The sequence below is a fragment of the Chenopodium album genome, chromosome 7 (assembly GCF_948465745.1).
Source record: "Chenopodium album chromosome 7, dcCheAlbu1.1, whole genome shotgun sequence".
Lineage (NCBI taxonomy): Eukaryota > Viridiplantae > Streptophyta > Magnoliopsida > Caryophyllales > Amaranthaceae > Chenopodium > Chenopodium album.
The window spans coordinates 55,945,267-55,961,905 of NC_137840.1; the positions used below are offsets into that span (position 1 = coordinate 55,945,267).

At 33.7% G+C, this 16,639-nt stretch overlaps 2 protein-coding genes across 3 annotated transcripts in view; one reads left to right on the forward strand and one right to left on the reverse strand.

The window, feature by feature from the left end:
• The window catches only part of LOC145639077 (guanine nucleotide exchange factor SPIKE 1-like), a 28,506-nt gene extending 21,971 nt beyond the window's left edge, over nucleotides 1-6,535 (forward strand). For both annotated transcript variants that reach the window (XM_081690213.1, XM_081690214.1), the window contains exons 21-30: nucleotides 49-124; nucleotides 265-375; nucleotides 900-1,082; nucleotides 1,224-1,361; nucleotides 1,552-1,722; nucleotides 1,891-2,238; nucleotides 2,350-2,682; nucleotides 3,350-3,535; nucleotides 4,189-5,163; nucleotides 6,053-6,535. In XM_081690213.1, the coding sequence (XP_081546339.1) occupies nucleotides 49-124; nucleotides 265-375; nucleotides 900-1,082; nucleotides 1,224-1,361; nucleotides 1,552-1,722; nucleotides 1,891-2,238; nucleotides 2,350-2,682; nucleotides 3,350-3,535; nucleotides 4,189-5,163; nucleotides 6,053-6,307 (2,776 nt within the window). In that variant the 3' untranslated portion in view covers nucleotides 6,308-6,535. The remainder of the gene's footprint in view (nucleotides 1-48; nucleotides 125-264; nucleotides 376-899; nucleotides 1,083-1,223; nucleotides 1,362-1,551; nucleotides 1,723-1,890; nucleotides 2,239-2,349; nucleotides 2,683-3,349; nucleotides 3,536-4,188; nucleotides 5,164-6,052) is intronic.
• Nucleotides 6,536-7,539: 1,004 nt separating this feature from the next.
• Nucleotides 7,540-16,079, reverse strand: LOC145637945 (uncharacterized). Its single transcript, XM_081688939.1, has 9 exons — nucleotides 15,517-16,079; nucleotides 13,511-13,700; nucleotides 12,537-12,673; nucleotides 12,318-12,430; nucleotides 9,608-9,860; nucleotides 8,587-8,745; nucleotides 8,413-8,492; nucleotides 8,039-8,088; nucleotides 7,540-7,922 (listed from the first exon to the last, which is right to left on the reverse strand). Exons 1-9 carry the CDS (start codon nucleotides 15,922-15,924, stop codon nucleotides 7,786-7,788), a joined length of 1,527 nt encoding a protein of 508 aa, XP_081545065.1. The 5' UTR covers nucleotides 15,925-16,079; the 3' UTR covers nucleotides 7,540-7,785.
• Between the last annotated feature and the right edge of the window lie 560 nt (nucleotides 16,080-16,639).

Genomic DNA, 16,639 nt, shown 5'->3' on the forward strand with positions numbered 1-16,639 from the left:
AGTAGAGTGTTGTTGTTAATCTATTTTGGTAACTTGATTTATACGCAGGAACTATCTTGCGTCTGTGCTGATACAAGAGCTTTTCCTCACCTTAGATCATGATGACTTGTCACTAAAGGCTAAAGTAAGTTTACCAATAAACTTCTGTTGTCGTTGCTTCTTGTTTGTTTACTCTGCGTGGAACAGCTTGCTCACATATGTTATCTCCTGGTTGGACTTGTTATCTGTATACTTTAAACATCTAATTAATAATTTTATACGCAGGGAGCTAGAATCTTAGTGGTTCTCATGTGCAAACATGAATTTGATTCTCGTTACCAGAAGCCTGAAGATAAATTATACATCGCACAGCTTTATTTCCCGCTGATAAGCCAGGTACATAACTTGTGCTCTTTTGATGCGATCTTGAACTGTATTCACTACTTTTCAGTATGAAGCATTGGGAAAAAATTTCCTTTTCCCTCTCAATTTTTCAGCATTGACTTGTTCTCAAAAAAGTATGAAATGTCTTGATTTCTTTAATCTTAAGGTGTGTTTCCTTCGCTAATAAGAACTTATTAGGCCGTAACTGAACTTATTGGCCTGGTACTTGACTTATCTACAATTCATAGATTTTTATTATTGTTGCGCATTGACCTTCAGTAGCCTAGCCTTGAATTTATTTCTTTTGTTAATATGTGCGAATAAGTTGAGGAGAAAATGACCATTGTCAAGAAATTTTGTGACGGCTAAATCAGATTCTCTAAAAGCCTCAGAGCAAATTGGTGAAGGATGGAAGGATAATCTTTGTTGGTATTGATGTTTGTAAATAATACATCAGTCTATTACCCTTCTAATAACATATGATAATTTTGACACACTAGATATTCTGCAATGCTAATTATCAGATTAATTTGCAGATACTTGATGAAATGCCTGTTTTTTACAACCTCGGTGCTGCTGAAAAGCGTGAAATCTTGATTGTTGTTTTGCAAATTGTACGCAATTTGGATGATGCGTCATTGATTAAAGCCTGGCAGCAAAGTATTGCAAGAACCAGATTATTTTTCAAAGTTATAGAGGAAAGCTTAATCCTTTTTGAGGTTATTTTTGTCTCCTTTATGACATGCATTGTATATCAATTGTGTGTTGTAGTGTTTTACTGATTTTGGCAAATTAATTTTTATTTTACTGGAAGTGGCTATTCTTATCCTCCAACATGAGGTCAAATGGTATTTTTGCAGCATAAAAAACCAGCTGATGGTATGATAATTGGAAACAGTTCTCGTAGTATCGTGGGGGATGGAAATGCATCCCCTAAGTATTCAGACAGGTTGTCTCCAGCCATCAACAACTATCTGTCTGAGGCATCACGGCAAGAGGTAAAGTTCAATACTTTTTGGATGTTGTAATGCTGTAGAATTTTACTCTTTTGTCGTGTTTTAAGTGTGCATATAAAATGCACTTGAGCCCAGCATATATTTTTAGTTTGATATTCCAATGTTTCTTGTTTTTCTTGAGCAACTTTATGATCTTTCTCCTTTCTTTTGGGTGTTGGCTAAATCAATGCAGCCTCATAGAACGCCAGAGAATTATTTGTGGCAGAAAGTAAACTCTCAGTTAAGTTCTCCAAGCCAACCCTATTCCTTGAGAGAAGCTCTAGCTCAAGCACAGTCTTCCAGGATAGGAACTTCTGCCCAAGCACTAAGGGAATCATTGCATCCTTTATTGAGACAGAAGCTGGTGGGTACTCTTGCATTGGTACAACTTTTCCATGACAAGATTGTTTCATATTTTAATAGATCTTACTAGATGACGCGATCCCTTTACCTGGGATCTGTCCTGCATTTTGGTCTCTCTTGTCTTGTCTAGGAATGGTTTTGTATGGGTAATAATGTTGTTTTTCTTCAGGAACTTTGGGAGGAGAATTTGTGTGCTGCTGTTAGTCTTCAAGTCCTAGAAATTATTGAGAAGTTTTCTAAAACAGCAGCAACACATGGAATTGCAACAGATTACGGGAAACTTGATTGCATTACATCCATATTCACGAGTTTCTTCTCAAGGAATCAGCCACTTGAATTCTGGAAAGCTCTTCTGCTGGTGTTTAACAGTATATTAAGTTCCCATGGATCAACATTAATGTCACGTGAGAATGATCGTTTTCTTAAACAAATTGCTTTCCATCTTCTTCGTCTTGCTGTCTATAGAAATGAAAACATCAGAAAAAGGGCAGTTGTTGGGCTTCAGATTCTTGTAAGGGTATGTTTCTGATTGCTGATGACCATTACATGTATCAAGTGCTGCTTCTTTTTCTGCTCCTTTTAAGGTTTTTCACTCTTCAAAAACAAGTAATATATTTACTTTTTGCAGAGCTCTTTCTGTCACTTCATGCAAACTACAAGGCTTAGAGTCATGCTGACCATAACATTGTCAGAGCTGATGTCAGATGTACAAACTACTCTGATGAAGCCTGATGGAAGTCTTGAAGAGAGTGGTGAAGAGCAGCGGCTTCGTAAATCTTTGGAGGAAATGGCAGATGAAGTGAAAAGCTCCAGTTTGCTGAGGGATTGTGGTCTTCCTGAGTCTGCACTGATAGCTATTCCAGAAAGGTCTACAGAGAATAGGTGGTCTTGGTCAGAAGTTAAACATCTCTCTGACAATCTAATTCTGGCTCTTGATGCGAGCTTGGAACATGCACTTCTGGTAAGATTTACTCTGACAACTGCTTATATAGTTATATCTGTGATGCTTGGACTCAACCCACCGTTCCTTCTGTACTGGTGTCAACACGACACATCGTGCTGGTATTCTTTCCTGGCAACGGGATGCTTGTCTTCTTCAACAATTCATTTGACTTCCTATTTACTTCTCTCACTCATTTAAATTTTTTAAAATTCTGAACAATAAATGTATTTGGTCACCCCAGTCTTTTTTTTTAATGAGAAATGTCAGTTTTGATTACTGATTTATTACTTGTGTGGGTACCATGGGCATTGGAACTTTTTTTTTTTTCACCTAACTTCCAGAGTTCCAGTGATATACAAGCAGTGAATTAAATATAAGAAACTGAGTTTATGAGCAACTACTTATTACTAGTATTTTATAAAATTTGTTCTAAATTTTATTTCATATTTTTATTATTACGGATAATTTGTTAAGGTTTATTTATTTATTTATTTATTTTTTGTGTACCCGGGTTCTTGGGGTTATGAATTTTCCTATCTGGATCCATACCGAAGTCTGACACTTGTACCAGTCTAGATCAATACGCAAGTCTCACTCTTGACCTGAGTCCAAGCATCCTAGGCATATAATGTGGAAAACAAACTGACACCCGAAATTGTTGTACTTTCTGCCTTTGGCTTGGCAGGGCCCTGTGATGAACATTGACAGATATGCTGCTGCAGAAAGCTTTTACAAACTTGCTGTAGCATTTGCTCCTGTTCCAGATCTTCACATAATGTGGCTACTGCATCTATGTGATGCGCATCAGGAAATGCAATCCTGGGCGGAAGCAGCAGAGTGTGCAGTTGCTGTTGCAGGTGTTGTTATGCAGGTATACATCTTACTTTGATTTAAAAAGCCTCTGTCAAAATTGATAATTACATGATTCATTTACAATGATGTTTTAGTGTTTAACCTTCTTCCTATTACATATCCCTTTGATAAATACATTTTTCATTAACAATTATGTTTTTAGTGTCTAACCTTCTTCCTATACATATCCCTGAATGATATGGCAACTTGAGCATTCTTGTATGCATATTTATCTTTTAGTTTGACGGAATTGGGCATGTTGTGATCTTTTATGCATGTAATTTATGAAGCACATATGTATCAACACCATATCTTATAAAGTCATTGCACAATCCAATCCAGTCCAAGCATATTTCAGGTTTTAGCAAGTTTAAAGTATGTTACACAGTACATTTGTGCCTTTCCACTAGACTACATTTCTTTCACTTCTTTCACATATGAATCCCAACCTGTTTGTTGCAAAATGATCTAAATGTACTTCCTTGTTAATAAGGTTTTAGGAAATGCTAGAAACGAAGGAAGTACATTTAGATCTTTTTGCAACAAACAGGTTGGGATTCATATGTGAAAGAAATGTAGTCCAAGAACCAAATTTTTGGCCTATTTGAATGTTATGAAACATTGATTGGATTAACATTGCTTATACAAGTGATAATGCCACATGTTTTGCAGGCTCTAGTAAGTAGAAATGACGGCGTATGGAGCAAAGAGCATGTTGCTGCTCTCCGCAAAATATGTCCTATGGTCAACAATGAGATAAGTTCTGAGACAGCTGCTGCAGAGGTGGAGGGATATGGTGCTTCAAAGCTTACTGTTGATTCAGCTGTGAAATATTTGCAGCTTGCTAACAAACTTTTTTCTCAAGCTGAGCTCTATCACTTTTGTGCTAGCATTCTAGAATTGGTAATTCCAGTGTACAAAAGCAGAAGGGCATATGGACAGCTAGCCAAATGTCACACAATGCTAACCAGTATTTATGAATCTATCCTTGAACAAGAAGCAAGCCCAATTCCCTTTGCCGATGCTACATATTATAGGGTAGGCTTTTATGGTGAGAAATTTGGAAAGCTGGATAAAAAAGAATATGTATACAGGGAGCCCCGTGATGTACGGCTTGGAGATATCATGGAAAAGCTTAGCCATACATATGAATCCAGGATGGATGGTAATCACAGACTTCATATTATTCAAGATTCTAGGCAAGTGAAGGCAGAGGAGTTGCAGCCTGGTGTCTGTTACTTGCAGATTACTGCTGTTGATCCTGTCATGGAAGATGAAGACTTGGGTAGTAGGAGAGAGAGGATATTTTCCCTATCCACTGGAAGTGTACGTGCTCGTGTTTTTGATCGATTTTTATTTGATACCCCCTTTACTAAAAACGGGAAGACTCAAGCTGGATTAGAGGATCAGTGGAAACGGCGTACAGTTCTTCAGACAGAAGGCTCCTTTCCTGCTCTTGTTAACAGGCTTTTGGTGATAAAATCTGAATCTATGGAGTTCTCTCCTGTGGAAAATGCAATTGGAATGATTGAAACTCGGACAGCTGCACTTCGAAATGAACTTGAAGAACCTCGAAGCTCTGAAGGGGACCAGTTACCACGTTTACAGAGCCTGCAGAGAATATTGCAAGGCAGTGTGGCAGTTCAAGTGAGTATTATGAAATCTTTGCCTATTTTAGCCTGTCATATGATAACTTGTGTCTGATGCCCTAATCTTTCTGTCTCTGACCTAGTTGCAACATGTATGTCATACTAAGTGTTCTGGTTTGTTAATACCTCAATAGTTTAGATCTTACAGTGAAGTAGTTGCCTCAAGCTTTTGAAATTCTGTGCAGATGTTCTTCATGATGCATCATATAACTCTTTTCTTGCATGTAGTCCTTAGTCTTTGAAGGTCTAACGTAGTCTTGTTTCATTGGAGAGAATGAAGGTTGAGGCCATGTATGGGGATTCTTCCAATTCTCTCCGACTCTCGGTGTGTTAGTTGTATCATTTTTCTTATGTGGCTTATAATTGACTGAAGAAACACCTTTTCCATATTAGCTGGTGTTTATTGCTTATCTTTGTAGAGCATTTATTATAACCTTGTATAGACTGGGAAAATCTCAACAAATAGATGAACAAATTGAGACAATCCCCAAAAACTATGTAACTTGGACTATGATATTTTGTCATTATTTGAAGTATCCGTTACGAATTCTTTACTCAGACCAAAATTATGTACAAGTTCATAAAAACACGTTGCCTGCTGTAGTACTCAGACTCTTCATTTCACCTCGAGATCATGTGAGATCTTCGATACTTTGACTTGGGTGTGGGCACGTCGTTGTGGGATAAACTCATGGACTTTCTTAGAAAAAAAAAACACACATCTGACAGTTGGGTGTATACCTGTATCCGACACAAATAGCAATGTTTGAGTAACATAGAAATATAATGTTCACATGAGTTTCTGAGTCTGAGCGACACCTTTTGGTTTTATATGTGTAACGAAGCCTAGTTTGATGAATCCTGATATTGGAAATTGCTCCTTGCAGGTAAATAGTGGAGTGTTGAGTGTGTGTACTGCTTTTCTATCAGGTGAGCCTGCAACTAGGCTTCGTTCGCAGGAATTGCAGCAACTCATTGCCGCACTTCTTGAATTTATGGCTGTTTGTAAGAGGGCAATTAGAGTACACTTCAGGTTGATTGGAGAGGAAGACCAGGAGTTCCACACTCAGCTTGTAAATGGATTTCAATCGCTTACTGCTGAGTTATCTCACTACATTCCCGCCATTCTTTCAGAGCTCTAACAGTCTTGTTCATTGTTTGATGTGTGCATAAGATGATAATCTTTTTTTTTTTATTTTTCATGCCAATCTGTAGATGTTACCCTTTTTCCAATGTATTTAATGTCATCTGTAAAATCATTCTCCTCTGATATCAGACATCACAAATACAGTGTATGTATTCCCAAGTTTCAAAATCATGAAGAAGCTTAACGCTTCTCTGCTTAATTCACGAATTTTGTTGCTTGCATATATTTCTCCCTATGTTCTTTTATATTCTACTTAGTGATTACGCAATTTAAGAAAATATTGATGAGTAATGAGTGAACATAAATTGAAAGGTAAGAGAGAATGTAAAAACATGGGCGAGTGAAGAAAGAGTGAAAATGTGTAATTATTATAGACTTGACATAAATAAAGCAAAGTAACCAGAGCAAATTATTTCTTTTTAAACTCCATGTGAATGTAAGTAATGCACTAAAAAAAAAAAAAAAAAAATCAGAAAGAGTAGTTTTAAAGGTACTTATCCGGCACATGAAAACTATTCATTTGGAAATTGCTTTAAAATGATGCTTCTTCTAATGTAATCCTTTTGTGGATTTTGTGAATTTGCAAGAATACTTGGAGGTGTGGAAGTCTAGGCATCCATTCATATTTCAACCAGGAACTTTCATTGAAGGACCGAGACATCTTCTATATCCGACTTTTGCACATTATGGGGACTCTGGCTAATAAGGAATAACCAGGTGTTTAGAATCAAGTTAGTGACAGTATACTCCATTCAAGCTATTATTGATTCTGGAATGATGCAGCACCAATTGCTAATATCGACAATTTGTGATCCTCTCCAAATGCTTCACCCACTCGAGATTGATCCAATTTGTCCTCTCGGGTTTTTCAAAACAATCTTACATGATCTAGGGAATCATGGTATGATGAAGTATATACTCATAGATGGTTCATGGAATCATAGCACAAAGGCACCAAGAGTCAAGACTCAAGAGAGTAGGGATGGGCTGGTGTTTGGATTCCTTGTAGCAAATTAGTTAACATTTCTTGGGTAGTCAGGTGGATCAAATTTTGGTCATTTTGTTTCAGCTATGCATTCTGAAATTGTGGTTTGCCTTCTTAATTCTTAGTAACACCGGGCTTCCACCATTTCACTTTAGGGCCTGTTCTCTTCAGATTATTTTCAGTTCAGTTCAACTCAATTCAGTCAATCAGAACATGCCCTTAGTCAATCATAATCTAAACTACAGTATTTACCACCTCATTTTCAAATTATTTGTAATGATCAAACATTTTCTACTTACATTTTATATCAAATCGTTGCAAATAATTTAAAATAGAGGTAGTAGTTTGAAACAGATGACAACATACTTAGACATAGCAGTCATTTTTATAAACATAAAATTACGTGATTGCAATTTTACTTTGAGTCACTAACTACATATACGTCATATTGTAGGAAGTATATATTAATTTGAGGTTGGGAACAAATACTACTTGATGTATTTGTAGAGATCATTATGGTATAGTTTGATCCATCCACTCATAATCTCAACTTCTCTTTTTCGTTGGTTAACCAACCATTCAGGATCATCTTTCTTTGCAGAAAATATGTCCAAGCAATGAGATCCTGTTATATACAACAACATAATATTCCATAAGTTAAAAAAAAATAAAAATAATAACAAACATTTAATTAATAAATTAAAGTGTGAACGACTTATTATTACTAAAAAAATTATTAACCTTTTGTTGTATAAATGGCAACGATGCTATCGGACAAGTTGTGCAGCACCCTATAGATCAATGTACGTAAAAGGAAAAAAAAACCGTATGAAAATAAGACAACAAACGAGAGATATTATAGTTTATAAACGATTTAGTTTAATGTGTTAATTAGCCAACAAACAATAATATGGATTACTTTATAGTTTATCATATACCACTCGAGTTACTCTAATGCATTAAAACAAAATGAATCTTATTTTCTCTGTTCGTTTTTGTTCTTACTTTACTTTAAAATTATGTTTAATAGAAATATAGGATGAACAAAAAGGAACGGGTCCCAATAAACAAGTAATTGTAGATGTAGTTAATTACTTAATTGGTAAGAAAGTTACCCAGCACTACTATAAGGATCTTTGAGCCCATTCGAGAAAATAATGTTACTGCCGAATCTTTTCAAGACTAATTTCATATCCTGATAACATTTTCAAAAATTGAAAATTCGTCAAAAAAGATTGAAATTAAAAAATAATATCAATAACAATAAAAAAAATTGAACTTTGACATACATGTCCACCGTAGTTAGTTGTAATCCAATGAGGGCGAGGAGTAACATTGTATTTTTTCTTGCATTTTTGAATGAATTCTTGTATTTTGAATTTTTGAGGAGGAAACATAGACAACTTGCTAGTACCTCGAACTACCGGCATCACCATCTCACTACATGTCTACAACACAATATACACATTTAATTGTAATGATGTTATAATTATTTTCATAAAAAAATTGTAATATACACAAGACAATTAAGTTGTTATAACATCCCATAAATAAAAAATAATTTTTTTTTAATAACATGAAATGTACTAATTTAACTAGATGAGATGTGTGCCATATCTAGCCATTTTTCGGGAGCTCTTTCATTTGTTAATTGGCAACATAATGATGAAAAATATGAAAATAAATATCTGTACGTTATTCTTAAGAGTTAAAAAAGGCAATTAACATTAATGAAGGCAAAAACAAATGAAAATCACAAAATCTCCAAAAAGGCGGGTGTACGTTTATTTATTATAAGAAGCATTAAAGTTATTATTAAAATATTTAAAGTTACCCTTTGTACTACAAAAGTTATTATTTTTGTAATAATAAATTCTATCTTACAAAATTCTTATAATGTATTAGATTAATCATATTAGTTTTTATAGTATGTAATCATGAATCTATAAGAAATTATTCATTAAAATATAATTCAAACTAACGACAAACTAAAAGTTACCCTTTTAGTGATTTTACAAAAAAAAAAAAAAAGTTAAAATTACTCTCAAATTGACAGTCTTACAATAAAATTAACGTACACTTGTCTTGCACAAGACTTATTAAATGAAAATATAACATTAATTATACTAATTTATGCGTAAAGACTACATACAACATTACCATTTATTTTATTTTAATAAAAAATAGAAACAAGAGACAAAAAACCGATCACAAACGGGCAAAATATGCACTTTGACTAAACAATTTCTAAGTCAAATAAATTATAGTATAAAAAATAATTAATAACAACATAATAAATGAATTACGTACCTGCCAATCATAACCAATATTAGTTTCAACTGTATAATCATCAAAGTAATTAGTATTTAAACAATTATGATGAGTTCCATTAAAATAGGCATGAACTCCTGCATATATACGGCTAAGTATGTCAGTTCCCTTGTTTCCTTGATCAATTGCTTTGCATATTATGGATGGATTATTGTCCGTGTTACTATATTGTGCTACATCATCGTACATGTTCTCCAAGAAGTCCTTCAACGTCCTTGTTTCCTGTAATTGGCTGCATGCACCCCATAAATATCAAATCTTTAAATGTTCATCTTTCGGATTGAGCTTCAGTTTCATATTATCTAATCACTTAACTAAAATTTTAATCTGCAATAATAAGAGTATAAGACACGTGGGTTAATTATAAATTTTGAAAATATCGATACAATATATAGAACAATTATTACTACGTATTTTTTTTAATGACGTACTCAAATTGCTTTGAGTGATGAGGTAACAAACCCTCGAGTTCTTTGTAAGGTTTTAATACCAATTGACATATGCTCGTAATAACTAACAACTAAGAAATACTTGTATTTTTGGGTAAAAAAAAAATACTTTTATTTAAGAGGTAGTTTGTAATAATAATAAGGAAAATTTGCAAATTGCAAAAACTTGTATTTTGTAAATTGTAGTCATTAAAAAAATGCAAATTACAGCCCAAAAGTTGTTATAAATAGTACTCCATCCGTCCCTAAATTACATTCCTCCTTTCTATTTTTGGTATTCCAAAATTACATTCCTCCTTTCTATTTTTGGTAAGTTTTTTTTAGTAAATCAACTCTCTTTTTCTGTTTTATATTTAATGCTTTCTCACTCATCCTTACCTAATCTCACTCATAATCCTTGTGCCAAATTACAATGAATATGATTGGTTAAAAATTTTCAATTAGGAGCATGTGATTGGTCCTTTTTTTTTTGCAAAGGATTGATGACATGTCATGAGTAATAACTAATCTATCTTTGTACTTCCTATTGCATTATCTAATTATTGTTATTTGTCTTATTCTTTCCTCCTTAATTCCCGTGTAAATTTCCAAAGAGGATTGTAATTTAGGGACGAAAGGAGTAAATTGCAACTCAATTCATCGGTTTGTGTGTCGAAAAACGTTCAGTTAAGGTTTTAATGGAAATTTTAGCCATAAAGGACCCAAATTGAGCTCGAAACTGGCAAAAAAAATTAACGTAAGTGCCTCGTTTTTACAAGGAAAAAATAGTTGCCCACAAATGGATACATTTCTGTTACGCAAAACGAGGTACTGGCATTATTTTTTGAATTTTTTAGAAAATAACACCACAAAATAGCCAAAACTTTGATTAATAACACTACAAAGTTTGAAACTTTTATTATAATACCACAAAAAAAAAAAAAAAAAAAAAAAAAAAAAAACCAAAAAATTTTGATTTTACCACCACTAAACGGATTTTTGGATGGAATCCGTTAAGTGGGGTCCACATTGCCACATGTCACCATATTAATAGTTAAAAAAAAAATTAAACCCCAAAATTAAACCTAGCCCCACCACCACCACTGCTTGCATCCCAACCCCAGTCACCGACACTCCTTTACACTCCCACCTCAGCCGCCGCCGGCGCTCCACCCTAGCCTAAACGCGCCTACGCACAACCCTGGCCCAATCGCTAGCGCTCCCTTACCTACCCCAGCAACAACTGCGTAAAATCATCCCCTTTCCCCACTTAAAATAGTCAAATCGACCGTGGAAATCGACCATTATGGATTTCCATGGTCGATTACGACCATTTTTTAGGGTGGAAAATTTGGGTGGTTTTCGAGCTTTCGGCCGTTACGCTCGTGGTTAGGATGGCGTGTTTCAACTTTCAAGGCTGGGGTGTTTCAAGGTGGATGGTTTTCGTTTGTGGGTGGCTGGGATGTTTTAAGCGCCGATTGGGCTTGGCGGCTGGGCTCGGGAGAGGATATTTCACCGGTGATGGCAGGATGCTGGATTAGTGTGAGGCTTGGTTGGGCTTGCGACATAGGGGCTTGCGACAGTGGGGCTTGCAGCAGAGGAGTAGGGGTGGTTTCGTCAGTCCAGGGTGGTTGTCTGGGGGAGCCGACAACCGGGAATGGAGTAACGGCGGTGGAGGCAGGGAGAACCAGCGCCGGTGGTGAGGGTGGTGGCTGGGGTTAGGAGTTATGGTTTTTTTTTTTTTTCTTTGCTTTAATCAAATAATTAACTGACACGTGTAAAGTGTGGTGCCAACGGTGTTTTGGATGGCGTTCGAAAGTGGTGGTGAAATAATTTTTTGTTTTTTGTTTTTTTTGTGGTGTTATAATAAAAGTTTGAAATTTTGTGGTGTTATAATTAAATTTTTGGTTATTTTGTGTTCTTATTTTCTAAAAACATCCTTATTTTTTTGTCAATTCCGAGCTCATTTCGGATTCTTAAAGGATAAAATGGCCCCTAAAAACCTTAAACAAACATTTTTTGACACGCAAATCGATGAAAAAGTTAAATTAGGCTCCAATTTACAATTTATAACAACTTTTAGGCTATAAGTTACAATTTATATTTTTAAATGGGTGCAATGTGTAAATTTTTCTAATTATAATAATAAAAAAAAAACAAATACTCCATATTAGTTAAGTATTTTCTTAAAAAATTTATATACCTCACAAGCTGTGTATAAAGTGTATTAATTATTTTGAAATCGAGGAAATAGTACTCACCTACAAGTTTTGAACTTTTTACTAAGGTAGGAGAGACCCTTTGGCGTTGATCCAATTTTGTCGATTTCATCCCACGATGATTTGATGGTGTTATAGCAACTCTCACTAGCTTCCTGAATGATTAGTAAGCAAAACTATATGACACAATCCTTAAATTTAATTTTGGAATGAAATGTGAACATTACAAATAACTGTTCTAATTAATATACTTTTAATCACCTTAAAATCATTGGTTACGACGTAATAGTAGCCGTGATTTTGTTCAATCATGTTATCGAAATATAGCACGGGAGCTGTGGCTGCTAGAGCACCAAGAGCAATATGGGGATACTTGAGTCGAAACCATGAAGCAAGCACTGAAAATGAATGGAAAAATACTAAAGTTATGGACGTATGGTCGATCTTATGAGGAAATGAAATAGTTTTCGTATATACCCATACCTCCCCAATCCTAGAGGTTTGGGGTTCGAATTCTACCTAGTGGAAGTAGGGATTCCCTTATCCTTCCCTTTACTCCCAAATGCCTAGCCACAAATAATGAACCAAAAAATCGTGAGAATTGAACTCTGGTCAAGGTCCTCCTTACCATTAAAAGACACGTAATCTAATTAGGAAAAGACTAATTAACATTTTCGTGACATCAGATAAGAGAACAAGTGTTTCAAGCATAAAACAGATTGCTATTTTAGTTTATATATTGTGTCAAAAAAAAAAATAGTTTATATATATATTACTTAGGCCGTTCATTTCACCTTATTTTTGTTGAACTGAAATTATTTTTACTGAAACAAAATTATATTTGCTGAACATAAATTAATTTTACTGATATGAAATTAGTTTTGCTAAATTGAAATTATTTTTACTTGTTGTAAAAAAAAAAAAGAAATTATTTTTACTGATTTTCTATTATAATTTTTCTTTAAGAAAACTGAATTTTATTGAACTAAACTTATTTTTACTGAAATGAAATTATTTTATTGAACTGAAATTAAATTACTGAATTGAACTAATTTTTAGTGAACTGAAATTATTTTTACCTTCATATTATTTTTAAGGGGAAGTGAACAGGGCCTTAATTATCTAACGTCTTGAAAGTGTTTGTTATCAAGATCCTTAACTAAAACAGTAAAGCATTCTAAGAAAAGTTGGCTCAGTCATTATATAATAATAATTAAAAAAAAAGTCGGACTCACTTCCACCGTAAGAACCTCCGACAACAATAACCGGGGAATAAATTGCATTTAGTCTTTTCTTCAAAAACAAAATAATTTCAGCAAAATCAGCAAGAGCCTGGGCAGAATTGAAATACCCACGAACGGTTGTATTTTTTAAGATTTCTTCCATTGACATTCCAAATGGCCTCGACTCCCCATAATATCGATGCTTCACATCACCAAAAAAAAAAAAAAAAAAAAAAAACAATTATGATTAAAATTATACAGTATCACTTAGTTAGATAAAGATAATATATACAAGTATAAAATAGATGTGAATACCAAGTCAGAGTTTTTTTTGGTGTAGCAGGCCACAACGTGTGGTCTGCTGCCAAGTCAGTAAAAATAACGGATTCAGACGCGCGCATTATGTGGTTACTATTTACGCGCATAATGGGGTTACTGGTTTTGTGAGGGTTACTTGTATTTTTTTTAGGAGATACTTGTATGAATTACTTATTTAGGGGTTACTTTTTTTTTTATTTTTTTTTATTATTATTATTTTTTTTTTTTTTAGGGTCACTTGTATGGGTTAATTCAAGGATTACTTGTATGAGTTACTTATTCAAGGGTTATTTGTATGAGTTATTTATTCAAAGGTTACTTATATGAGTTACTTCAAAGATTAGTTGTATGAATTACTTATTCAATGTTTACTTGTTACTTATTCAAGGGTTGCTTGTAGGCCCCATACCAAACCAGTAACACCTTAGAAGTAACCCTTGACCAAAACCAGTAACACCCTATAAGTAACCCCTAACCAAAACCAGTAACGCCCTACAAGTAACCCTTGACCAAACCAGTAACGCCCTACATGTGACCCCTGACCAAACCAGTAACACCCTACATGTGACCCATGACCAAACCAGTAACACCCTATAAGTAACCCCTTACCAAACTAGTAATACCCTACAAGTAACCCCTGACAAAACCAGTAACACCCTACAAGTAACCCCTGACCAAATTAGCAACACCCTATAATTTTTGACGTAAAATGTTCGATCTAAGATTCCACGAAGAAAACGAGATCAAATTTCTTTTGTTCTCATCGATTTCACTACTTCAAATGTTGTTGTTGATCTTAAGGATATTAATCACAATTTTTCACAGCAAATTGACACCCAATTTCTACAATTTCTACAATTTCAGGTTTTAATTGCAGCGATTTGGTAAAGAAGATAGAGAAAATGGATGGAGTAGAGATATGGTTGTTGGTAATATGAGGTTTGGCTTGAAGAAGAAGCTAAGAAAAGAGGAGAGAGAAAATGGGTCGAGTAGAGATATGGTTGTTGGAGATGTGTGGTTTGGGTTGGAGAAGAAGCTAAGAAAAGAGAAAAGAGAAGAGTTGTGGTATTTTTAAGAAAAAAATAAAATAAAAATTGTGGCTGACCACACCGTATGGCGAGTCACATACAAAAATTTGTCATACCAAGTAGTTTTAGAAAAACTTTATACTCGGGATAATAACGTTTCATAATTATCTTATTTGTAAAAAACATGTAGGTCAAGTTAAATTGATTGTTCATTAAGCTAAATTAAAAACATGTAATTTAACTGAAATTAAGGTGAACAAAACTTAAATTATTTTTACTGAACTAAAATCAATTTATTAAATTAATATTATTTTTACAGATAAAAGCTTATTTTTACTAATCTAATAAGCAATTAAAATTAAAATTATAAATTTCAGCGGCAGCAATTAAATAGGAGATTATTAATGTATTTTAGATTTAAATAATTTAAATGACATGTAAACAAAATTGGCGAATGAGATTTTCCGATTTAAATTAATTAAATATAAAATATAATCTTTTGATATCATGAATTTTATCTAAATATATAACAAATTTTAGCACATAAATATATGTATAAAAAAATAATTTTAAAAAATTCAAACAAAGCGAGCATCGTGCGATGTCTACTTCTTTATAAACATATGGACTATATCACAAAGAAACACTCATTGACTTAATAAACATACTTACCTCAATAATTACCACAAGAGCCTTAAATTTTGCAGCATAATCTGGAAGAATTAACCAATTAATTTCATCATCATACATTGGCTCTTCATCTCCAAAATGCACAAATATAGGATAATTATCCTTTGCTCCTCCCCAATGTTTGGAATACATCATATACTTTTGTTTAAATGTCACATAACTTTCTTGCTGATAATTGAAATGATCTAGTGTTTGAGGATAATACAAGACTTTCAAATCTTTGTGTATGGAAATTTTAGTAGTACTAATGGTGCTAACCATATCTTGTTTTTGCCGGATTTTTCGCCGGACTCCACCAAGCCATGGCCTCGCCGGAGTTGATACAATAGTAGAAAAGAAGAAAAAGATAAACCATATTGAAAATTTGAACAACTTTTTTAGAGAAATCATTTCTCTCAAGGTTATACACAAAATGCTTCCTATAATGTGGTATTTATATTTGTGAATGTGAACAAAGTATTATTCATGTGGAAATAATGGTTCAACTTTGAGCATCTTACTTTAGTTTTCAAGAATAAATAAAACTGACTAATTTCTACCCTTTAATCATACGTTACTAAGTGGATGGACAACTATAAAAATTGATGAAATTTATAATTAATTGATGAAATTTATGCAACAAACTCGTGCAATTTCATTACTTTTTTAATTTGGTTATTTGAGTAGTAAGTGGTTTAGTCTTTATAAGGTGATGTACACGTAAAAAGAAGCCATAAAAATGGTCCACTACCATGTTTCCCATTGAATATGCACTATTATCTCTTCTTTTGCATTTTTTTTGTGAATTTTGATTGGAAAATGACATTATGCTTTTTACCAAAGTATAATTATTGAAAAAGTTGAAGACTTTTATTTGTAATCATGTTCTTTAAAACTAATAAGTAATAAAATGGTGGAACACGAACGTCACATGTTGGCGATATTAGTGACTAGAACTTGGAAGGATGGTCAAATATACAGTGACATAATTACATAAGGCGTTAGAGTATTTATCAAGTCTTTAAGGCTCCAATTAATTAAGATAGTGTTCTTTTAGTCGAACTTTCATCTAGCTATCTTATAGTATGTTTAGGCCAAAATCTGACCGCTTGATGTCACTAGGTTC